Source organism: Merops nubicus, unplaced genomic scaffold (assembly GCF_000691845.1).
Source record: "Merops nubicus isolate BGI_N331 unplaced genomic scaffold, ASM69184v1 scaffold35772, whole genome shotgun sequence".
NCBI lineage: Eukaryota > Metazoa > Chordata > Aves > Coraciiformes > Meropidae > Merops > Merops nubicus.
The window spans coordinates 30,177-55,424 of NW_008594905.1; the positions used below are offsets into that span (position 1 = coordinate 30,177).

At 39.1% G+C, this 25,248-nt stretch overlaps 1 protein-coding gene across 1 annotated transcript in view; it reads left to right on the top strand.

Moving 5' to 3' along the window:
- PRKAR2A (protein kinase, cAMP-dependent, regulatory, type II, alpha) overlaps positions 1–25,248 on the top strand; it is a gene marked incomplete at its 5' end in the record, with an annotated part of 40,694 nt that overhangs the window by 9,770 nt on the left and 5,676 nt on the right. Inside the window, 5 exons of the mRNA XM_008935905.1 lie at positions 11,372–11,424; positions 13,002–13,085; positions 16,602–16,708; positions 20,566–20,719; positions 23,878–23,979. Coding sequence (XP_008934153.1) covers positions 11,372–11,424; positions 13,002–13,085; positions 16,602–16,708; positions 20,566–20,719; positions 23,878–23,979 — 500 coding nt within the window. The remainder of the gene's footprint in view (positions 1–11,371; positions 11,425–13,001; positions 13,086–16,601; positions 16,709–20,565; positions 20,720–23,877; positions 23,980–25,248) is intronic.

The window sequence follows — 25,248 nt, forward strand, 5'->3', positions numbered from 1 at the left end:
GAATCATTATTTGTTAAAAAAAAAAAAAAAAAAGAGCTTGTTTTCTCTGTTTGCAATATTGGGACTTAAAAATTCTCAACATGGATTTGGCATTCAGTTGATAATGAAAAGCATATTTTTGGAAATTAACAGTCGTGATTTCACATTTACATGGATTTCACACTGTTGTGAATAATTCTGCTTGTAATTGCTAGATTTTTTGTGACATGAAGAAAAATACAACAGTCAATGAAAGTCCTTATTTAAAACTTAAGTCAGTGCAACACCTGGTCAGACAAAATGTGATCCAATCTACTCAGTGTAAATGTAAGTGGATGTATGTGCTGCAGTGGAGTAGAATTCATTCAATTTTCCTCTTTTGTTATTTATTCTTTCTAAATAATTGTTCATACTTACATAACAATTAAAAGTTGTTCATCAGAAGCCAGATATTTTAACTCAAATTAAACCTTATTAATCGTGAGAGTAAGGTATAGCTATGTACCTTTATTAAGGAATTAATGCAGTAAGGACCAGTTTTTGGAAAGTATTCAAGTGGCAAAACGTCCAGGTGTTTAACTTTTATTCTTTTACGTTAAAGATCTTTAAAGAGTCTACATAAATGCTAGTCTTTAGATATGTAAATACTTTTGAAAATACCAGCCTTCAGCTGAATTTTAAAAATAAAATTTCATCTTCTTGCTTTTTGATGTGTTGGAATTTAATTTTCTTTTTTTGAAAGGTGATGGAAGAAAGATGATTTGCATTTTTTTTTCCTTCAGTTTTGAACCCAAGTTGATTTTTAACTTGTGAATTAAAGCCAAATGAAAATATTCCCACATGATCTGTTGTGCACAAGAAACTGAAGGCAAACACACTGGAGGAGATCTCAGAAAGCATGTCATGATACAGGATGCAAAGGCAGTTTTATACTTAGTGCAAAGCATGGTGCTATGGTATCTGTATGTGGAGTGACCTGGGGAGTTAGATGTGCATTGCATTTTCCTTTTGAATAAATAATGCAGCACTTTTCCCCTTTTTTAATATAAAGCTTTAGACAAAGTCATAGATGTTGTGCTCTTATACTGATGAATACAGTCATAGCAAATTTAGGTTGCTGTTACTTCAGATTAAATGTGAAATGGCTTGAATGTAGAACAGAAAAGTTTAAACATACCCAATTAAATATGGAAGGATATCCCATGTATTTTCAGAAACTTGGCTCAATCGTGTTGAACACCAGCGAGAACACCCCTCAGCTGTGTCTCCTGTAAATGAAATCCATCTAGCTGCCTCATCCTGAAGATGAGTTGCATCATGTCAAGTAGTTATGCCTTCCCCATGAGCAGTGACCACCAGGGCATCTGAGATGCTTGGAAGCTGCACAGAAATGGGGGTAGCTGCCAGGTTTTTCTTTGAGGGATAGGACAGTAGGATTCCACATTCCCTGCTTTGCTTCCACACCAGTCATTTCAGAGCACAGGCACCTGGGGGCTGCCACATCACTGCTCTGCACGTGATCCGTTGGGGTGAATGCCAGTGCTGGTTTTGGACTCTTCCTGCCACTGCAGGTAAAAGACCATTGCTTTTTCTGTTAGGGGTAGTGTGATTTTTCATCTATTTGGGCATTCTCTAGAAATCTTTAAAAAACATATCCAAGTGGCTGAACTGTTAATTTTGGAAATGCCTTCTAACATTTTGATGTCCTTCGATTCTCTATAACGATAGATGTCAGAAAGCTGTGTGTAATTTTCATTGCTACATATCTGCTCTAACACACAAGTGCTTCCATGCACTTTTCCCCATTTTGCTGGTGGTTCCTTGAAAGTATTATGTGCCTTATTGCAGGTTTAGCCGTTCACATAACAGAACTGCAAGTATGAAAACAAAAAAAAAAGCCTTGGTCTGGAAACTGAAAGATAATTTCTTACTTTTAGACTGGAAGAACACTTTCTGTTTTATTCCTCAGCTAGATTATCTTTTCTATCTCCTGTTTGTAACCAAAAGCATATAAGATAGCTTTTTTTTAGGCATATATTTGAGCCACTTCTTGAAACTTGTCGTGTTTTGATGTAAACTGAATGGAAAATAAACCTTCTCTTTTCTGTTTTTAACTGAGATGAAGTGTTTATCAGGCATATAAACATTATTGGTGCTTAATTTCAGGTTTTATCTGCCTTGCTTACATAACCATTTGGAAATGTGGTAAGATTTATGTGATGGGCTAAACCAGAAGATCATTAAAGCAGAAGGCTTACTTCTACAATTGTGAATCTGGGTGCTCTGAAATAGCAGTAGCATCATGTTTTCCAGGAGACCTTTTTTATGGATGACTATCTCATCAGTAAGGCTCTCTTAGAAGGCTTGAACAAGGTCAGCAGCATGTTTATCCATTTCAGTCTTCTGATTTCTTAACTTGCAAAAATAAAGCTTGCTTCATTTGAATTTCTCAGACTGCACCACACAGAAGGAGAATGTCTAACTCTAAAATACCCTGCTGCTGTTTTAAAATTTTTGTTTCAATGTAGCAAAGGGGTTTGGAAACAGAAGTAGCAAAATGCCAATTGCTGTTTAAGATCGAAGGGCAATATCTTGGGTTTGGTTGTTACTGTGTCAGAGCTGTGAACTCCTTTGACGCTGCCCTCTAGAAAGCTTTCTTATTTTTAATTAGGCCTCTAACATAATGGAAGGCTTTTTTTTGTTGTTATTTTTCATGCAGACTCACCTCCGAGTGCAAGGTCCAGAGCACACTAGTGTCTGATGGGGTATTGGGCTCTACTGTTCTGAATAGAGACATGGGAGCCAAAAGTGCAGGGGCCCTAGTTGTGGCTTAGTCAGCAGATGATTTCTGTGAAATCAGGTGATCTTGTCCCTTGGCTTCTCCAGCTGGACAGGAGAAGAGGTTACCTGCAGAGTTATGTATTTTATCTACAGAGTGCTTTTATGATAAATCCTCTGTGAATTGAAGGATTTCAAGTTATCAAAAATTATAGTCTAGGAATTATATAGAATTATTGGAGTGTATGCACAAATGTGTATTTAGATGATCTAGAAGCATTTTATTCAGTCATTTTTGCCAGTGTTTTAGTCTTTGAAACAAAGTAGCCTTAATTATTATGACTTAAATGTCTTAAATGACTTAATTATTCTCCAGCACCTGGCTTCTGTTAGGTGGGAGAGTATGACCCTTTAACCACTTGTGAGCATGCAAAGCACTTTGCATAACATAAAGGCATTGAGTAAAAGTTTTACCTCTCTATAACTAAACAGGCAGCTACATAAAGCAAACAGAATGATAATTAGTTGTTTGCTTAATTAAAAAAAAAAGCAAATGTCATGTTCACCTGATTATACTGAAGAGGTAGAAGAAGAGCCTAAGAGCTCTATAGTCCTACATTGGCACAGTTTGGTTTTTTTTTTTTTAATTGCTGCTGAGTAGGAGGAGGGTTTACATAAAGATATAAAGGCTGAGGGTTGTCTTCTAAAGTTTCCTTACAATTCAGTAGGATGTTGTGTGTCATGTTGTCCCTGTCTGTGTCCCCCCCAGTTTGCCTCTTACTTTGACAGGCAATGGCTTTCCATAATAGGTCCCAGGAGCAGGTTCTCAAGTGTGCTAAGGAGCCTTTGATCTGTTAGTGCTATATGCCCCTGCCATGTGTGGGGTGGCTGTGGCAGGGCAAGGCCCTTTAACCTAGGGCAGTTTCCATGCTAGATACTGTGTGTTGCAGGAGGCGTTAAGCAAAACAAAACAAAAACCCAAAACAAAAACCCAAACCCTGAATAAAGCCCACCTAGAAATAGTAAAGTAGGAATGCTTTATGTTTACCTTCGAAATCTGGTTGAAGCAGTATTGTCTGCATGTAATGCTTTCATTTTATCTACATAAATATATAAATCTAAAAGAGATTGTGATTATTTACTTTACATTTATTATTCCACATCTTTCATCATGAATGTTCTTGTTTGCCCTTAGGGAAATATAATTTTAAATGCTTTGCCAAATCTGCCTGTAGTGGGGGGAAAAAAAATCATTTAGGGCTGTATCACTTTAATGGCTGTTCTGCTGTAATGCGTTGTCCACATTGTTTTACTCTATTTCATCTGATGATGAAGCTTTTTAAATGAACATGTAAACCCAGATTTTTTTATTAATCTATAGGAATGTAGTGAAAGTATTTGAAAAATTCATTCAGAATATATAAAACAAACATACATACAGAAGTAGCTGTCAACCAGTTGTCATCATTTTAAAAGACTTATATTGCCTGTATTTACACATCTTGGGAGAAAAGATGTCTGTGCATGTAGTTGGATTTCCTGCAAAGAAAAAACCCCCACATTATTGTAAATGGAGGCTTTTCTAATCAACATTCAGTCTGTTCTGAACTCATGACTGAAATGGAGTATGAAGTAGGAGTGTGTGACAGAGGCATTACAGTTTTATCACAAGCCATTGTCACTGGAACTGTTGAATTTCTATCTTGATGGAAAGAAAACAAGCTGGAGAAACCTGATTTAGTTAATACTGCTGGCAAGGAAGTAATCTTACTGAGGGACTGGATATCAAAGGTTTCTGAAGCAAAGGCAGCAAGCACTGTAATACATCACCCGGTTCTCTTCGATGCTCCAACCTCCCTGGGCAAAAAGGTCTTTTGAGAATTGTGCAGTGGGGTAGCTGTGAACTAGAGTGTGACCTCAATTTTAATACCACTCTAAAGTAGTGGCGCTTAAGAAATGTTAATAATGTCCACATCAGAGGTGGGCATTTTCAAACTGATTAGGGGCCCAAGCACATCTTTGGGTAAGCCAGGTGAATTTCTTCACCCGTTGTTGTGTAGGCACAGAGAGGCAGCGCTGGTTTTCACAGAGCTACCCGAGACAGTGCAGGATTTTAGGGCCTTACAGGCTTATCAGTGTCTCCTAGGCTTCTTTGCCTGATAAAATGATCTGTGCAGCTTTCCAGCCTGAGCAGGCTTTGGGACCATGTGTGGAGCTGCACCTGAACCTGTAATCCTTGCTGGACTGAGCTGGTTTGGCACAGCCATGCTGAGTGACTTCCTATCTTTGTAGTTAATGGGTAATGCAGAGTGACTCTGCCTGGGAAGAACCAAGTGGATTTTATTCTGGTTTCCTTTTAACTTTAAGTAATTTTGAAGCTATTTCCTGAATGGGAAATCCATTCTTTTTCCTTGCTGCCTAAATAAATTATTTCTAGATATTTCTCAACTGAAAAAAATCTTACACTTGATTTGACATATATGACCATGGGAGTGGTTGTGTTTGTCAATACCAGCACAGAATATTCAAAGATTTGAGGGGGCATTGTTTGCTCAAGTGCCAGTTGTTGGAAGCTTTGTCTCAGTTATGCCTCCTTGAGAATTAAAAATGAAGTTGCAAGGTGGAACTGCTTGTGAGTACTCCTGCATATGGGGATTTTCATGTGGCACATAAAGTAAATGAGAAAGACCAGTCTTTTAAGACCTGAGATCTGAGTTTTGAGCTGGTTGCAATGATAGGCTTTTTAATTAAAAATTTACACTTGATTTCAGTCAGTTGTCATCAGTGAATTGAAGGCTGAAACAGCTGATTTTCTTGCAAATGGCTTAACTGTTTTTCAGGTTTCAGTGTTGCTTTCCATTCTGTCATAAATGTGAAAATTGTTCAGGTAGTGCAAATGGGTGCAGGTTCTGTTTCCCACGTGCTGGATCGAGGTACAATCTGTCGTCTGCTTTGACACAGTGAGATCTTTTAACTCAAGAAACAAAGTGCAATTTCTAAACCAAAAAAGTTGCTATCCAGTGCAGAAAATTCATTGAGCTGTGCCAGCAAAGAGCTATGTATAAGCTCTGTTTAAGCTTCCTAAGTTCATCTTGACTACTTCATTTTGGAATTGCCTGCTTTAGCAACTCAGCTGTCACAGAGGGAATGACAAGCCACTGGAAGTGGTCACCTTTCCAGCTGGCGTAGTGCTCCCAGAAGAGGCTGTGCATCTGTCCCCTGAGAAAGAGGCTTGCGAAATGTTTGAAGCTTTGGCAAACCTAATGCAAAGAATGTCGCCTTAAATGTAATGCAAGATCACTGATCTGAATAAATAACTTAAAGTTGTTCTGCATGTACTGATCTGGGTGGCTTTTCATTAATGGGTCTTGTAGGATCAATTGGAGGTAATGCACCTCTATTAAGAGGAGTGAATAGGATTTTCCTCTGAAGTACAGAAGATGCTATTCAAAACTGCAAAGAGAATATAACAGACTGTGTCTCTGCTACTTCTTCCAAGAACAACAGAAAGATTAACAATGCCTTCACCTTACATAAAACGTAGGATTTTGATCTCCAGTATGAAAATGTTTCCTCCTGTTGTGTTTGTCTGAAGGTCTTCAGGCCTCAGCCTCTTGGCTACTATTTTGAAAAAAAAGTAACAGAGATGTCTCCACTACTGGGATGGTTTGCATTCCTCACAAAGGCTAAAGCCTTATTTGCTTATGGGAGCTAAATGCTGAACCATGACGCAGATTTGCACAGAGTGCAAGGACTTTGGTCTTGATAAAACACATTTTGCAGAGCAAAATCCGGAGAAGGGGGGCAAAGCTGGTGAAGGGTCTTATGAGGAGCACCTGAGGGAACTGAGGTTGTTTAGTGTAGAGAAAAAGAGGCTGAGGTGAGAATTTTTTGTGCTCTACAACTATCTGAAAGGGGGTTGTGGAGAGATGGGTGTTGGTCTCTTCTCCCTGGTGACTAGCAATAGGACAAGAGGAAATGGAGTTAAGTTATACAAGGGGAGGTTTAGATTGGGTGTTAGGAAGAATTTCTTTACTGAAAGAGTGATGAAGCATTGGAACAGCCTTCCCAGGGAGCTGATGGAGTCACCATCCCTGGAGGGGTTCAAAAAATGTGGAAATGGTAATTCAGGAAGTGGTTTAGTGGTCATGATAGTGTTGGGTAGATGGTTGGACTTGGTGATCCTAGAGGTCTTTTCCAACCCCAAAGATTCTGTGGATATCGTCTTGGGAGTGATTAAAACTTGCATGAACAAAGGTGATGGTTATGCTGGTGAACTTTTATTGCTACTTCTCATTCTCTTCCCACCCCCTGCTTCCCCCTCACCCATCCACTGCGTATGTCATTGCTGCAGCTAGAAAGATCTTTGTTGCTTTCGGATGCTGTCACCTGCATAACAAAGCAGTGATCGAGTTGTATCATTTCTGAGCCTTCAGAAGTGTTAACAGATGTGCCTGTTCTTGAAAGCCAAAGAAGGTGCCGCATGAGAAGAAAGCTAAACTAGCTGTAGAAGCTGCAGAAGCTGGGAGAAACCAAATGTAGAGGATAAGATAAAAGACTGAATTTCTTTTTTATCTTAAAGCTTCTTAAAACTGAAACCTGTTTTTTATGTTCCAAAGCTATTTGAACTATGTGGGTAGATTTGGAAGGAAGCTTGGTTGGCATGATATATGCTGATCAGCTGTAGTTTTGGAAATACTTAATTAGGGTGTGTGTCACACTTGTACATAACTTTCACTGATGTAGTCATGCTTAGTGTTTGCTCGAGGGCAGAGTTGTGCTGAAAATCTCACATAGGGAAGGCGTGACTTCAGAAGTCACTTCAAATTATATCAAGGTATTTGTGAGCTTTAGTTTGGACATTAAGAAAAACTCCTTCTCCAGGAGGATATTGCAGTTCAGTTTGGACATTAAGAAAAACTCCTTCTCCAGGAGGATAGTGCAGCTGTGGAGCAGGTTAGCCAGAGATGTGCAGTCTTCCCCCAGGGAGGTTTCCAAGTCAGACCCCATTTAGCATTGCAGATAGCTCCCCTTTAAGGGGTAGGTTGAACTGAATGACCTTCAGAGAGAGATCCCTTTCAACGGCCATTTCAATGAATCTGAAAAGATGCTACCAACACATTTATTTCTTCAGGATAACATTGTGAGAATAAGTTGCCTTGAAGTACCTGTTTTACTGAAATACTGAAATAGTTAAAATTTTAATTCAGTCATGTGTAAAGCTGTGGGGCAAGTATGTTTTCACTCCATCACTTTGAAACATCAAATGGATTTTCACTGGGACTGGCTGTACTGTAACTTGCAAATGAGTAACCTTCCTTCAGGAGTCCTGAAATCAACTTTCCATAGATTTCTGACAGGGCTTGACAGAGTTTAGGGTAGTTATGTGGGTTCTTCTCAGTCATAAGAACAGAGAAGCAACACTGTTTTAGCACAGATAATGTGAAACATACTGAAGGCAAGACTGACACACACACCTTAACTGGTAACATGTTCACCAGCATGGACTTCCATAAGTAACTTACCAATTAAAAATAGTGGAAGGAAAAATTGGACGTGTCGCACCGTAAACCACAGGATGGTGCTGACGTGATGTTCGCCTTTTCTGTGCATTAGTCATGTTTTAAAATATTTGGAAAATGCTGTTGGCTGTTATAACACGAGTAGGCTGAAAAGCTTTCTGTGGGCTTTCCAGCATATCACAATATTAATTTAAGCTTGAGGTCAGAATTAATCATTTTTGTCTCTCTCCCCTTTTTTTTTTAACCATCCCACAGCAGATGTGTTACATTAAGTGTTACAGCTCTGCCTGCAAGTAAATAAAGTCCTGTCGATCAGAGCTGTCAGTTAAGTCCACAATCTCTGTCCTACCACTTCTGCATGAAAAAAGAAATCCCAGCAGGAGGTTGTGGAATGAAAAGTATAGTGGGAAAGCTTCCTCTGTGACAGCATGGGAAGAAGTAGTGTTTTTGCCCCATTTTTGTTGTATTTCTGTGGTGCCCATTCATGAGCACTACAGCAGTGATTTCCATATGTAAGGGAAGGGCACTAAGTCCTAGCCTGTATCCTTAGAGGGCTTTATGAAGCTGCTTTCACCCATGCTGGGTAAGATGAAACAGAGGAGACTTACATGTAGAAATCCCAGCCAAAGCTGTTTGATACTAAAGTTGCAGAGAACTGTGTTGTTTTGGTTGCTGCATGTTTTACAGTAAGGTTTTTACTCTAATACTATCGTCTTAGCCATGGCAATTAAACTTACTTTCCCAAGGAAATCTTGAAGAGAATTTTCTCAATTTCAAAACATATTCTTAGCAATAGTTTCCCTGCAGTTGAGATGGGAACAAAAATCTAATTTGCAGCAATCTCTAATATTTAGAATTTAAACGCTAGAATGGTATAGTGAAGTACAGTGACCTCTGAAATCATAGATACACAGCCTGAATGTGCTTATATGCCAGGTACTTTCAGACACGTACAGAAGAACATTTATAATATGTGCTATAGTGCAGAATAAAGAATTGAACTCTAGTTACTGATATGATATGCTAGTTGTGAAGAATAGAGATACTTTTCATTTCCTATTTCACCATTTAAACCAAGGAGCCTTTCTTCTAAGAAAATGTTCTGATTAGAAAATCCAAAGCTTTCACAATAGACTTTGATCCTTACTGTAAAGGGAAGGCAGAAGAAAGCTTTCACACCGAAATGCTGATACCATTCCCTTTGTTAGTGCCTTTGGATTGTGTATTAAGTGGCTCTTTGCCTATCAGTCCACGTTCTGCAGCTTTGTAGGATCTACCTTCCCATCATACAATCATCTTTGGGCTGTGTGGTGGACTCTTTTTTTTTTTTTTTTTTTTACCTAAAGAAAAATGCTGTTTATCCTTTGAAAAGTATCTGCCCTAAATGTAGGTGGGCCATTCTGTCAAGCTGAAAGCCCGTGTGTGCTGTAGGTGCACTGTTAATACACCTTTTCTATATTGTTAAATGGTGCAAACCACCAGAGGCGGCGTGACACTTGTTATTGTCTGAGCAATAGCTGCTCTGTAGATGCCTAATGATCACACTACTGGGTTTTTACATTGTGGTTTGATAAATAGAATGCTTGTCTTGAATTCCAATTTCCAACCTTTCCAGGAAAAAAAAAAAATCTATTAAAATCTCATTTTCTAGGAAAGACCTGTACCTTTTAGGCAGGTAAAAAGAAGCAAGTCTTTTCCTAGCAAATTCTGCTGGACTTGTGCATTTTCTTAGTCTTTTTGAAAGCACGATGATGAGGTCAATAGCTCTTTATGCTTTTCAAATCATTTGCAAGTTGCCAAATGCTAGGCCTTCTAGAGAGATTTTTTTTTTTATTTTTATAAAATCCTGCGTATTTTTATTTATACTTTGTAAGTCCATTCAGCAGTTAGATGTCACTGCAGTGAGCTTCTGGGCATTCTGCCAACTCTTCAGTATTGTCAGGATGCTGGATAAAGTACAAAGAAAAATGCTTGTCTGTGTTTCCTTGTAAAATTTTACAAGTAACGTATAGCCTCAGAAGTAAGTCCACCCTTATTAAATTAAGAGCAGAGCTAGATGAAAACAGGACTGACTCTTACTTTTGCTGACTGTACAGTTAGAATGTAGAGTTCACTTTGACATTAAGAACTGCAAATGTTCACAAATTGATAAGAAAGTCTGAGCTAGAGATGTAGGCTTTGGCAGCCAAAGGTGGCTTGTGTTTGGTGTTGTAAAATTGCGTAACAGCATAACTGTTAAGATAAGCCTTTTCTGAAGTCTTACAATTGACCCAAAACGGTTTGAAATTTTAGAAGTTTGCCTTCATCATTGCCTTTCTTACAACTGATCCTGTAATTTTAATGATGTTTGGCAGAGCCTTGTTCCTGTGCATCACAGCGTATGGTTTCCACAAATATTCTCATACTTTAAAAAAAAAAATCAATCACTGTGTATTTTTTAAAGTTGGTTTTATATCACAACTTGACATTAATTTGATTCAAATGTAGTAGAATAAAGGAGTATATAGAGGAGGGTGCTAAACATTATTTTTTGTCATAGAATATACTATGGTGAAGCTAATTGATCATTTCCCAGGTTAGTTTCTGTGTAAATGTATCTTGATTTTTTTTCCCCAATACAGATATAAGTCTGACTTGAGATGTAATGAGTGCCACATACCTTCTTATGCTCTTATTTTTGATGTCTTTTGCAATATACATTGCACTGCCAAGGAACAAAGCAATATAGCAGCAGTATTCCCTCCCCTGCATTTATGGAAGATATTTGTAAATGAATCTAAGTGGAGATTGTTATGCTTCGATAAGGCTGGAAAGGGAATCTTCATGCATGGTTTGGAGTACTTGCTAGGCAAGATTATTTTCTATTGCAAGTTGCAGATTTTTTTACGGGGGAGTTTGAGAACAGCCACTCTGTGCCTGCTCAGAGAATAGACAGGATTTAAGCCTCTTAACACTGTAATGACATAAAACCAAAAGTGATTTTGTTTTTCCTGTAGGAAAATAAAATATAGAAGAAAGGAATTTAAATTCGATATGTTTGATGTTCTCATGTAACTGCTTTTTACTGACTTCCTCTCTTTTTCTTTTCCAAGTTTGTGCTGAAGCTTTCAATCCAGATGAAGAGGAAGAAGATACAGAACAAAGGGTAAGAATGAGTGAATTGCATCATGCCTGGGTCTCTACAGCCTGACAGGCAGATGTCTCTATGTCACCTTTTCCCTACCACTTGTGCCTTTCCTTCTGAGAGGCTGTGGTATGCTGACATTGACAGTGTGACACTGCTCTGAAATTTAGGGTTGCTTTGTCTCATCCACTCTTTTAGTCACTATAGCTTTAATATAATTTCACTTCAAAGGACCTGAGAGCTGTGCTTAAGTCTGCCATCTTTAAATTTTTTGATATTTTCCTTTCTTAATTATCTTAAAGGCTTGTTGAGGCAATTCCTAGAGCGTCCATGCTGTTGTGAAGAATTAGTTAAGCTTTACCACAGCTGTTTCTTCATGGGTGCTTAAAATTCCTCACATGCTTTTTGCTGCCTTTCTTGTCAAAGCACTTCTGCCTGGGTAGGAGAAATACTTTGTTGAAATATTCTGAGGCTGTGGCCACCTGTTGTTCTATTGTTTTTGAAAGCTGGAAATTTCTAGGAATTGCAGGTCCAGATCATGTAATTGTATTCCTTTGGAGATATTTTTATGTGAGCAAATCCTGTAGCCTGGCTGGTGAAGGATCAGTGTTTTCTCTCTGGACTTCTGCTTTTCCGTTTCCAGATTCCATCTCAAGGGTGCATACACTTCTGCCATGAAAATCTTAAGTCTAATTTGATTTCTCTTAAAAAAAACAGATGCTTCATAAATAAGATGCTATAAAAAGAAAAAAAGACTGTCCGATCATCCACTTGTTTACAAATCTGGACATGTTCCATCCAAAGTCTTCATTTTCCTGACTGATGATTCGATATTAAATTGCCTTTTAAAACAAGGATCTGAGATGTGCTCAGTTTTGAACAATGAATTTCTAGAAATGCCTGCTAATGTAACTGTTTTTTTGAATCCTTGTTATTCCAGAAATAAGGGTAATGTGGCGAACGTGAGTGAGGTAATTAATATTTTTATGTTTTCATAATTGTCCCCCAACAGGCACATACATTTTTATGACACATTGAGTGTTCATTCCTTTAACCTGATGAGATATTTATAATTGGAAGGAAGTAACGTGAAAAATCTCTCAAACAACAAAACTTTTTTATCCAAATAATTTTGTTGAAAACAAATGCTTCTTAGATAACTTCTATTATTAGGTACATATGTATCATGAATCTTATAAACTACCTCTATGCCAGCAGTAAGTATATTGGAACTAATGTAGCCAGAGTGTAGAAAGAACTGTTGACTTTTTCCTCTGTTCCAAATGCTCAAGCCTTGACGGTATCTGTGGCTAGGTTACAAGGGAAGGGAAAGAAAAAGGTATTTCTCTTCTCTCTTGACTTGCTTAACTGTTGTTTTACATGTGTTAATTGTCAGCATAATATATTTCTTACATCTCTTTTATTCTGTCTTGCAATGTATGTTTATATATAAATATTGCTTATGCAAACAAAAAGGAAGAACTGTGTATTTTTGACACTTTTAAACTGTGTTTTTCTTTTTCCTTCCGAAGTGAAGATTCACTCTGTAATCATATTTCTTTGTTGTGATAACAGTATTGTTTTACTTTATGTTAAAGGTAGTTCATCCAAAAACTGATGAACAGCGATGTAGACTGCAGGAAGCCTGTAGAGATATCCTGCTCTTCAAAAACCTAGATCAGGTAATACCATTTTAAGGAAATCTTAACTGGAGTTAATGGCATGATTTAACAGTCCAGATACTTGTTTGCATTGTAATTATTTATGAATTATTAATTATATGCAGGCTGGATTAGGATGTGTATTGGGAGATCAACAGTAAAGAACAATATAAGCAAACACGTCAAATTGTCAGATACTCTGGTTGTCAGATCCTGCTCCCTGCAAATTCTTTTTCTGGTAAAGTTGTGTTATTTTTTTAAAATATTTTTGCTTATGCTCTTAATATTTGCTGTTGGGTGTAATTGCACCTGATTTCCTTTTCCCTGAGGAACAGTTCATAATTTATAGGCAATTTAAAAAGGAAATTACTTAGGCAGTGTTCAATATCACAATTGTCTGTTTTCATGATTTCCTACTGCTGCACCTTTTTCTTAAATGCCAATCTGTCAGTATATTTTCTGTAAATGAATGTGAAATAATATTTTTAGGTTGTTCTTATTCTTACTCATTTTGTTGATGAAGTTATTTTTTAATTACTTACTGCCTTAGTATTGATTTTGAACGATGAGTATCTCCATTGTTCACACATAGTAATCCTAAGTGGTATTATCTTTTTCTTTTAAAGAGGATCATAGGATAGTTCAGGAACTGACCTTTGGAGAACCTCTAATCCAGCCTCTCAGAGGCCATAGAATAAATGCATCTCTAGTCTGGTGTTTCCATGAAAACACAGCGGACACCTCTGCTATAACCTGTGGAAGAATGAAAGCTGTAACACCAGTGATGGTCCCTGCAGCTTCCTGCTTTGAATCATTGAGCTTTGCCCAACATATGAAAGGATGGATGTGATAGCTCATGGTTTCAGAAGCACTGCTCAGCTTTTCTTGAAAACTAGGAAGTTTTCCCAGTTCTTGCTTACTGTACAAACCCCAAGAGTCATTGAAGTGCATTCTCAAAATAGTTGTTGGAAGCTTTTGATTGCAGCAGGCTAGAGGAATTGACGTTCTGTCAAAATTTTCTTGAAAGCTGTCCTTTCCAGGACTGGCCTTTCACTGTTCAGGGATCCCTCTTGTCATTAAGCCTATTTATGTAAAACATTTTAAAGGTTCCTTTTACAAGTAACCTGATTAGGTACAGTAAAAACTAAAACATATGTAAGAGCATTCAGCAGCTCAAGTGGTATGTACAAAATGTGATCCCCTTTTGAACCGAGCAGGCCAATCTTTTTGCTTCCAACATACCCAGAAGCAAAAATTAATCAATTTAAATTCAAAGATGACTTTGAAAAACAAATTTGAGCTGAGAAAGTGGGCTTGGAAAAATACTGCTTCCTGGGAAAAGCTTTCAAAGCAGCTGAGGAGAGAAATAATGGAAATGATCTTAAGTGCAAGTGTTAAAGTTTCAGGCTTTTAAGATAGCACATGGCTGAAAAAGGTGACTGCAGTCCATATATTGATTATAGCATGATAAAGGGCATTTAGCTGAGAAGGGAGAGCCTTCCTAGTAATGGGCATGAAGAGAGTATGGAACTTGCATTCTTTCACCTCTCGTCCCAGTAATTTAACTCTCTCTGTTTAATGTGACTGGGTTGGAGGATTTGCAGTAGAATACCCACTGAAAGGCAGAACACATGGCTGCTGCTTTTGCTCAGCGTATATTATCCTTCAATAATTGTGAGGAACGCTTCCAAATTAAGGTTCAAAATATGTTATTTTGCTTCTTAACTTCTAACAAGTGTCATGTTAAAAATACAAGCAAACAAACACAGCGTCAACAAAACTGCATAAAACCCCTTCAAGAGTATACATGATTGTGTGATTCAAATGTCCAGGGCAAATCCATCCCTTTTCCACTGGTTGCATTTAGGTAAACTGTGCTGAATTTAGGCCCAGTGACTCAACAGCCTTTTTAAATGTCTTCACTTGCATGAACAGTTGCTGTCATATTTGCTATCCAACACCAAGGAGCCAGTGTCAGGTGGGTCACTTCTAGCAAAGTTCACACTGAACTTTGAACTAAAATTAATTGTTATAAAATTTAATCCTGAGATTTTGGGCCATCCCCAATAATAAGCATGATTTATGTTTCAATATGAAGTGCTGAGGGAGTTAGGTAACTGCTCTCCTGTTAAAGCTCTGTATGATGTATCATGCGTAGGGGCCCCAGAGTTTTAAAAATAAAAGAGTTTTTAGAATCCTAGTTACAACTGAATTTTGCACTGGGTGAGAGCAATGACTTAGTAGCAAGGCCCCTGAACATCCTCAGTACCCATATTTAAACCAAGAGGGTTTTTTAAGTTCAGAAATCTCATGAAGCTTGTCCTTTTAGTGACAGAAGAGCACAGTGTTTTATTTACTTAAAATAAGTTTTTGCCTGTTTATCATCCAAATAAAGCATTATTGGGTTACAGTATTTTTAAAAGCTTTTAAAACTCTGCCATGTTTATTTTCTGATAACTCTTACTTAAAAGCATGGTGTGAAATATGTGGTTGAAATAAATGGCTTTCATGAAATGGTTGTTTAGTTTAAATATCAGGAGAGTTTTTAAAGACAAGATTCTGTTGAAAAAGTAGGCAATATTTTCAATATCGTGGTGCCTGCAGATGCTGCAATGATTATTCCCAGCTTAAGAAGCACAGTAAATATTTCAAGTATACCTAGCAGCATAAAGATGAGTATGTGCGTTCATGTAGTATATTTTTAGAAACTCAGCTGTGATCTACATCTTTAACTTTGAACATCTGGTCATTGGAAATGCAGTGAAAGTCTATTGTTAATGGGCTTTGGAATAACAGAGGTGGTAAAGCATCTCAGCATTGAGACGAGGCATTTATATGGCATTATTTTTCAGCTTTCACAGCTTCCCTGGCTGTGCTGCCTACAAAAAAAAAAGTTTAGTCATGGATCATCAGAGAAACCCAGCTTGAGTCTGCTGTTCAGAGCAGCACGTTCTGTATGTGCTCCCCAGCTGTACCTATCTGGTCTCATCTTGTGCTGGACTTGCAGGCTCTCTACAGCATGGACTATCTAGGGAAGTAACTGTTTGTACAGGGCCTTGTTCAGCACAGTCCTGATCCTGACTGGACTGGGGCTCTTAGATGGTGACTGTACAAATAAGTTACTAATAAGTTGTGGTGCAGTTTCTAGACATACATTTGAACAACCTGATCTAGCTGAAGATGTCCCTGCTTATTGCAGGGGCATTGGACTAGATGACCTTCCAACCCAAAGTATTCTATGATCCTATGATAACTAAATATATGTGCTGTTGACACAAATCAGCACGTGTCCATTGCAGTGAAGCTGTGTCGGGTTATACCGAGCGAGAGCTTGCTGCTGCTCTGCTCAAGGGAGGTGCTAGTGGAAATCAACATTTAATATCAGCGTTCCTTGTGTTGACGTACAGTAAAAATGATGCGACGCACGTTGCACTTCAGTACACAGATCAAGTCTAGTGAACTCACCCTTGGCTAGCACTAAGGTGTGTTTTCCAAGAGGTTTTTTGATGTTCTTTTTCTCTCCTCTTCGTTTTGTAGGAGCAGCTGTCTCAGGTCCTTGATGCCATGTTTGAGAGGAAGGTGAAACCTCAGGAGCATGTGATTGACCAAGGAGATGATGGGGACAACTTCTATGTGGTTGAGCGGTAAGCAGCTGTGCCTCTCACAAGTAGAGTATGCTTCTTGTCAGTTTCTTAGAAATGACGGGGGGCACTTACTGCAGGAGAGTTTCTGAAGGAAACTGACTTTTTTGCAGCCATTGCCTCTTCCTTTGGTCTTTCCATTTTCCCCTTTAGGCCTCCATTGTCTTTTGGATCATTTGCACAGGTCATTTCAAACCTGCTGGGTTTCAACATGTTCTGTGTGACTCCATAAAAACTCAAATACTGCTTTCTCTGAGGAAAGGGCTGCAGCAGGAGCTTGCCTATGATTTGTTCAGTTTAGCTTTTGTGCCCATCAGCATATGGGTAGCTTAAAGCCAGCCATACTGCATGCTGTCTCTAGACCAGGATACATTATTTTTTGAAGAAAGCAGAGGGAAAAGCAGCAAAAGAAACTATGTGGGTAAGGGAAGGGATAGGAAATTATTTTGGGGGAGGAGAATACAGGAGATAAAAGTTCATGATGGTGGCTAGCATGGAAAAAATGGACTTGGTCCAATTAGTTTTGATCATTGATTTCAGAGAGACTTGTGGTTGCTTTGCTTCTGTTGGTTAATTTGTATTTGTAGAGTTTAAGGTGACATTTTGCAATTTCTGGCCTAAAGCAAATTCATGTGATAATTTTGTGAATCACCTGTATGTGCAACAGGCATGAAATAGACGTGTGTGCATGCACATTTTGAGTACCTTTTACCCTTTTGGAAGAAATTCTGGCTAATGTTACTTTTAATCACCATATTTGAAGAAGAATTAAGGACAGATTGATTTCCTCCTGTAAAACTATAATACTAAACAGAATATTCCTGGCTGAATTATGAATGTCTGTTGGAACATGATCTTTGCAAACTGTTGTTTTTGAGGCACTGTTATCTTTCTTATTGCTGAAATAATCACATCATTAGTGTTGTATTAAATGTTTTCAAAGCAGTTTCTCAAGACAATGTGTTGCCTTTTGAATTGTCATTTATCTGTTGTATAAGGAATTTGCAAAAGAATTTCTAGGCTAGAAATTGTTCATTTTAAGTGATTGTTGTTTATTTGAAGGACATTCCCCTTTCTGTTGAGTGTAATTACAGAACATAAGGCTACCTCAGAAGCATTCTGACCATAGGCCTGTTCCCCTGTCCTCTGCCATATCATCCCATTAGTCTAAACCAGTGCTCCATTTCTACTCGGTTGTCTCCTTCAACTGCTCTGCCTCAGACTAATCCTTTGAATAGACAGGAAAAGTTCCTTCTCTTGCTATGTTCACTGGGGAGATCAGGCTGTCCCTGATAAGAGTAAGGTACTGCAGATGAGAGATCACAGGAGCTAAAGCCACCAGCTCTGCAAAGATGAGAAGTATGCAGAGCAGTGGTTCCTAATCTTGAGAAAACTTAGTTTGGGTGCTTTTCAAAAATGTTAGATACTATCAGCCTATTTTGATTTGTTCCTCTGTAAGGCTCTTGACCTGTTGGTTACTAAAAATCTCTTCCTGCTATGAGTTTAAACCTAAAATAAATAAGTGAAATGGGACCCTGTCTTTGATATTTGGGTAAATGTTTTTATGGTCTGTGTTCTACAGATGTAATGCTATTCCACAACATTTTTTGCTATCAAGAGGCTGGAAGTTTTCAGGTTTTTAAGTGTGGTTTTTTTTTTTTTTGTTTGTTTGTTTGTTTGTTTGTTTGTTGGTTTTTTTTTGGTTTTTTTTTTTTTTTTTTTGTTTTTTTGGTTGGTTTGTTTGTTCTACCCTTAGGTTATAATACGCCAGTAACATCAATATGTTGCCAAAAGTATGTGGCAGAAAGGCTATAGAGTGAGGGAAATAAAACTCAGTGTTGTCTAGCAATGGAGAGCACACTACCCTTTGCTGTAAACACCAACTTGGCTGCAACCCTTGTGTTGGCTATTCAGTTATTAGAATTCTACAGTTATGAATTTTCTGTCCTACTCTCTCCCTTTCCCGTCCTCCTCTACCTCCCAACCCTTCATTTTTTTTCATGCAAAATAACAACAGGATGCTGGTACTTTTGGAAAGCTATAGTATTTCCATTTGCCAGCGGGTGCAGATTTAGAGGACTGGCTTTTTCAAGGCATCAGTAGGCATGTCTTGTTACTGTAAGTCATTAATGCCTAAATATCCTTGAGGATTAGTTTCTCCCCAGCTGAATGAACAGTGACTTTGCGTTGCAGATGTAACTCTAGCTTCTTATCTGCATAGAAAAACAGGCTTTCTGGCACAGGCCTTCCCCCCACCCCCCCAAAAGTCTTCTGGTTGTAAGCCTTCCTCAGCAGATCACTTCTTTCTGAGCATCTTTTACCGTGCACAGAGGGACAGCAGGCAGGACAGATGTTACTTCAGGATGCAGCAGCTACTTAGTGCTTTGTGCATGGAAGGGAGAGCTAGGACAGGTGTGCTGCATGGCCAAACACGAGTCTGCTCATCACTGCTGAGGAGACACCTCTGCTGGTTGAGCAGTCATCAGGAGGGGCAGCACTGGCCTTGGTTGCCTCTTGGAACAGACTGATCCACAGTCTTGCTGAGTTGCCCTTTTCTGCCTTTTTTTTTTTTTACCTTGGGGTTTTATTTTTTTTCACATCAGTATTTTCTGTCCGAGTCCTTGAGCTTGTAACGATCACCTTCTCAACAATTACACTTCGGGCTGTGTTTTTAGTCTTCTTATCTTGCAGGGCTTTAGCTCACGGACTGTGTCACGGCTCAGCAACAGTTTTCTCAACAAAGCTGAGTCAAGGTCACCCAGTGGTGACTCACCGATTTAGTCCTTGGGCCACAAACAGCCAAGTGCTTGGCTGAAGGTTATGTGGCTATAGTTACTCGGAAATAAATGGCACTAGTAAGTGACTTTGAGGCTGAGGAATGGGAAGAAGTTGCAGCGTTTGCTTAAGGTGCTCACAGGTGCCCATTCTATATCAGAAAAACCTCTGAAGATTGTTGCCTCTGTTGCCTCTCAGAGAATCATTAAAGAGACATTGCAAGAATTAGTGGAACTTTCCAATGGTTAATCCTTATTTATTTTTTTGTTAGAATGCTGTTGGTTTCTTTCTTTTTCTCCTAGGTGTGAGTGAGCAGTAGAGTGTGAAAAGCGCCTGGTAAGGATGTTAGGCAGTCTCTATGCACTCAGCTTCCTCCTTTAGCTTTCTGAGTGACAAGGAGAGACTAAATCTCAGATGTTCTGACATGTCTAAATCTGGACCATCTACTCTTCAGTAGACAAACGTTTCTCTGAGTCTGAAAGGCTCGAGTAGGTCCTCAAGTCATCATTCAAAACTTCCTCACTTTGATGTATTTTAATTGTTTGATGTATGCAATGTCCACTGTGTGGAATCTCCTACAAATGAAGCTGGCATAAAGCTGTCCTGTAGTACTTTTCTTTTAAGATGCAGTAGTATTTGAAGATAACTAACAAAACTAGGGCTGTCCATCAGCAATCCTGAAAGATCCTCTGCTGTTAATATCAGGCAGGTCTCATCAGTGAGTTCGTTCCCATATTTGCTTACACTGAAAAGCTTCACCTACTGCCATTTCTGATTTTTTTTTTTTTTAAAAAAATTTTTTTTTATTTCCCCCCTTACATGCCTACTGATATTTTGGGAGCAAACAGCATTCCATCTGACAAAGTTGTAAACTGGGGAAAATTATATGCATGCCCAGCTGCTTAAAGTCAGGAAGGCACTCCCTATCTGCTTTTCTCCAGGGCATGATGTATTTTGTGAAGTCTCTTAGGCCAGTTCCATTTCACCCAGCAGTCAGAGGACTATTTTGATAACAGCAAAAAGCTGATTTCATGATTCATACTGGATGTTGTCTAATAAAAAGCATCTGTACCATTGTTTTCCAGGGGACTGTATGATATTCTTGTAGCAAAAGACAACCAGTCACGCTGCGTGGGCCGCTATGAGAATCACGGCAGTTTTGGGGAACTGGCGTTGATGTACAACACTCCTAGAGCTGCCACCATTGTTGCCACAACAGAAGGAGCCCTCTGGGGACTGGTAAGGAAAGGAAGTTTCTCTCATAAGCATAAACACTAGCTCTCCAGTGCTTCTCTGGGTATGGCTTCATGTGCTAATAGTTGTTTTATCATGATCTGTGATCTCGCCTTCTGGCGTAAGACATCCATTGTCCAAATCTTTTTGGCCAGTTTTATCTGTCCCTTTATTATTTTGCATTTGCTGTAATTCTGGGTTTTGTTTGGGGAAACAAATACCCAGGTTTTGTTTTCATCCTGCAGAGGAGAGTGGAGCCATTAATGCACATATTTTATGGGAGGGGGAAACAATATCCAAATGACATTATTTTCAACTCACCTTCCTAACATTTTGTCTGCTTTAAGGGGAATGTGAAAGCGTTAAATATCTTCTTGAGGATGTCAGTAATTTGAAGAGCTAGAAAAACCGCCCAAAGCTTTGTTTTCCTTCAAAATAAACTGTCATGATGTTTCTGGTTCCTTTGTGTTACCCTGGAAGACATTCTCCGGTCAGCATGACCTAGGAGATACCAAGCTAAATGACAGTGTTGCTTTGTCTAGCCCAGCTCTGTTGAATGTGAAGCTGTAGACTTGGTTTCCTTTTTTAGTTCTTTTCTCTGCACTATTTGGGTAGGGTTATTTTCACAGTGCTCTTGTACTCATCTGTGAGGGCTCACATAATGAGGGGATTGTGCCATCAACGAGGCCTTTGAAGCCAGAAGCGTTGTGTGCTTTCTGTGTGTGCCGGGCTCCTCGGCAACTATCACTGGGGCTTGACCGTGTGTTGTGACCTTGATTATAGGCCTGATAAGCAGCTACACACCTCGTGCTTATGCAATCCCTGTGCTTGCTGAGAACTGACTTCTGACTTCCCTTTTCTTTGTGAGCTGAAAGAAAAGATTTTGTTAAATCAACCAGGGAGTAACGTTAGAATCGTATTTCCTGAAGAAGACAGAACAAAGCAGCTACCCACAAAGTGAGCTCATTTGTAAAAGAAGAAAATGAGAAGATGATTCTTCATTCCAGTTTGCCTTTGAAGAGGACAGCATGAATTGAGTTAATTTTGGGGTTTTCTGTGATTACATTCACTTAATTAGCACGGTGTAGCTGAAGGGGACATCTTGTTAGTCTTTTGTCCTGTGGATATTTTGTTAACTAAGGCTACGTTTTTCTGTCTAAAACTTAGGTTGCTTCTTCCAGTTATTCTGTTGTTGCCATGTTTTGTTGTACTGTTTTGTGCCTGATGTAATTTAAACATTTTTTTTTGTAGTCTGCAGAAGTTATTGATAAAGCTTACAGGTTATCAGCCATTTAGGAAATGTAAATTACTCCTGCTGCATTGCAGACTCAGGCCAACAAAAGCCTGGAAGGCTCAGGCACAAAGCAGTTATCAAATGTGGGTCTCTTCTGGAGCAGAGAAATGTCCTCAGCTTTTGCTACCTAATGTGTCTGGGGAAAACCTCACAATCACGCACTCTTCCTTCACTGCTTTGCCTTTTATTGTTCAAATACTGCTGCTGCTTCTCCTCCCTCATTGGTACTCTCAAACAAATGAATTCTGAATTTTTTCTGCTTTTGCAATTCCCATGTTTCTGTACCCTTCTGCTTCTCCAAACATACATTTGAAGAGACTTCTGTCACTGAAGAATTTCTTTAAAAATACCCACCCCTAACCAACCAACCCACCCAAATCCCTCATGCTTTATCATCTCTTCTTCTCCTTTGGATAACAGCAGTACCATTCTTACCTTCATCTTTCACCTCCTTCAGCTTTTATATTCCACTAGTGTCACCTGTGTTTCAAGTTACAAATATTTGCAGCCTCCATCCCACAGAACTGTTCACTTACTTGACAGTACCTCTTCACATCACAATGTCTTTGCTAGGGTATCAGCTGATGTTTTCAGAAAATGAGAGCTGGAGGACTGGCTCTCAGCACTTCAGAGGTTTATATATAAATGTAAAATTTTGCATTGTTTTGTTTTTCCTAAACAAATTTCTGCTCCTTTTCTCTGACTTTTTGGGTTTGATTTTTACGCTTAGAGCCTCACCCTGTGTAAGGTAAACTCTGCAACCCTCACTCTATTCATAGTTCAGTGCTGACAGGGACCAAGGGGGCTATTGTCATGAAAACGCTGCCAAAAACACCTGTTGGGAAGAGCCCCTGCCCTCCCCTTGGCGGTGCGGGTCGGTCCCAGCTCTCTCGCGGCTTTCCTCGGGCCTTGCCGGGAGCTGAGCCTGGCTTCCTGCGTGGAAATAAAACGCGTTCCCTTCGGGCCTGACAGTGAACCCCCAACATGTCTGCCGGGGCCGGTACCGGGCGAGCTCCGCCGGAGGGAGGGAGCGCTGGAGTGCCGCCCGGTGGCCACAGGGTGACGAAGTGAATGAGTGCCGCCCGGTGGCCGTGGAGGGAGGGAGGGAGTGCCGCCCGGTGGCCGTCGGCTGCCGCCCGGTGGCCGCGGAACCGGCACAGCACCTCGGGACGCTGCCTCCTACCAGAAGACCCGTGCAGGTGGGGTGGGAGCAACCTTGCCCCATATTTGGGCTTCAAAACCTAACCGAACAATTTTTCCATCAGAAAGGTGCTTATGGTACCAGTGATTTGGAAGAAGTCATTGCAAAGAGCTCCCTTTCAGGTTCTAGAAGGTTTAGGAGTGAATCAAACCTGTTGATGTTTGATATTCTGTCCCTAATCTATTTTAGACTACTATAAATCTAACTTCTGAAATCTGGAAGTCGAATAGGGGAGAATCCAAAGCAGATTTAGTCCTGCAGGAGTTGAACAAATAAGCGGTGGAAATTCCATCTTCCAAAGGGTTCAACAAGAAGAACATAACCTCTTTGTTGTTCGTGGAAGCATGAAAGATACATTAGCAACCAGCCAAACAAAGCCCAAAAACTCAAACATGAAAAACAGTGCAAAATAAACTAACAATAGAGTTCTTTAATGCTTATCTGAGAAGGACCAGGTCTTACAGCTCCCCGTTTTTCAATTTATTATTGCCATGGGTTCTCTCACAAGAGCTGTTACAATCACAGTCGTGATGGATATGGTATCATTTGAACAGCTGGCTTCTCAAACCCAGTGTTTGTTGCAAATACTAGTTCATGTTTGTCAGTTCTTTAAACAGGGAGCATTTTAGTAAAGAGGAATAATGTTCTTTTCTGTGCTGTTTCTTACAGGATCGAGTGACATTCAGAAGAATTATATTGAAAAACAATGCAAAGAAGAGGAAGACATATGAATCATTTATTGAATCTGTGCCCCTTCTTAAATCCTTGGAGGTAAATTCTCTCAGAGAGATCTGCATCAGATTCTTGCACTAGCTCCATAGTCTTTCTACTGTATCAGCAACCTGTGTTATTCTTGCTTAGAATAAAATTTTAAGAGCTGCTTTGGTGTCACGTTTACCATACAACTTAATTTGCATTGCTGAAGCTGTATGCTGTTTGGTTGTTCAGGGTTTTTTTTTCCACAGCCTTTATTCACAATTTGCTGATTTTTTTTTTTTTTTATCTCAATCTGTATAATGATTTTTTAAAAATCAGAAAAGATACTCACAAAAAAATCCCATCTACAAGTATGTTAGAGAACAGGTTTTAAAGTGAAAATTGAAACTCAGGGCTGTGGTTTCCTTTGAGGGTGTGATATTGAAGTAATGATACCATCAGTGGGATATTTGGCCTTTTATCAGCCATGAATGATTTTAAATTTGAGACAAAGATGTAGGCCATGGCCGTGGTAGGTTCTGCTTTAACCTTAACTGGTATTCAAGGAGTAAGCTAAGAATAGACCAAAGAGAGGCACTATTACCTGGGAATAAAATGGCAGATGTCATGCTGATGTGCGTGGTCCATGACTTTAGGATCAATGTGCAAATTATTACTTCTAAGCTATTGATTCAGCCTGTATCTTCAGAGGGCTTTTGGAGACTTACCAAACTGCTTTGCAATTAGTATGTGCTTGTCTTTGCCCTACACCATAACTTAGCTTTTCTTTGTTTTCTCATAAGAACATTTCTCAGCATTCATCTTTAGGATTTGAGAAGAGCTTTTTATCTTCTCCCTTTGAGAGAAGATTACAAAATTGCAAAGTATTGCAAAGCTGTGAATACCAACCTGTAATATGTATCATTTTGGACATATGTTGGTAGCTGTGGAAAGGGTAAATTGCACAACAGCTTCTCCCAGTGCTTGGCTTAAACTAGTTCCATCAATGTGACTTTTTTTGAGCAAAAAAATGACTCATAAATATTTAAAGACAGAGAAAAATAACTCATTAGCACTGGATGGCTTTTTGCATGACACATTGCAGTTGAATCACGCATGGATCAGAATTAAGTTTCTCAAACATGGGCTAGATTGAGGTGCATTTGTGGAACGAATGGATTACAACTGAATCATCTGTTCAGAGACTCATTTTAACTGTAGGATTTTCTTCCTTTCTTAATGTGTTTTTTACACTGCTCTGAATCAACAAAATTGTTTTGTGGTGTTCTAGGTGGGCATTGGCAAACACTGGAGATAAATTTAACTATTCTTTCTCTCTTCCTG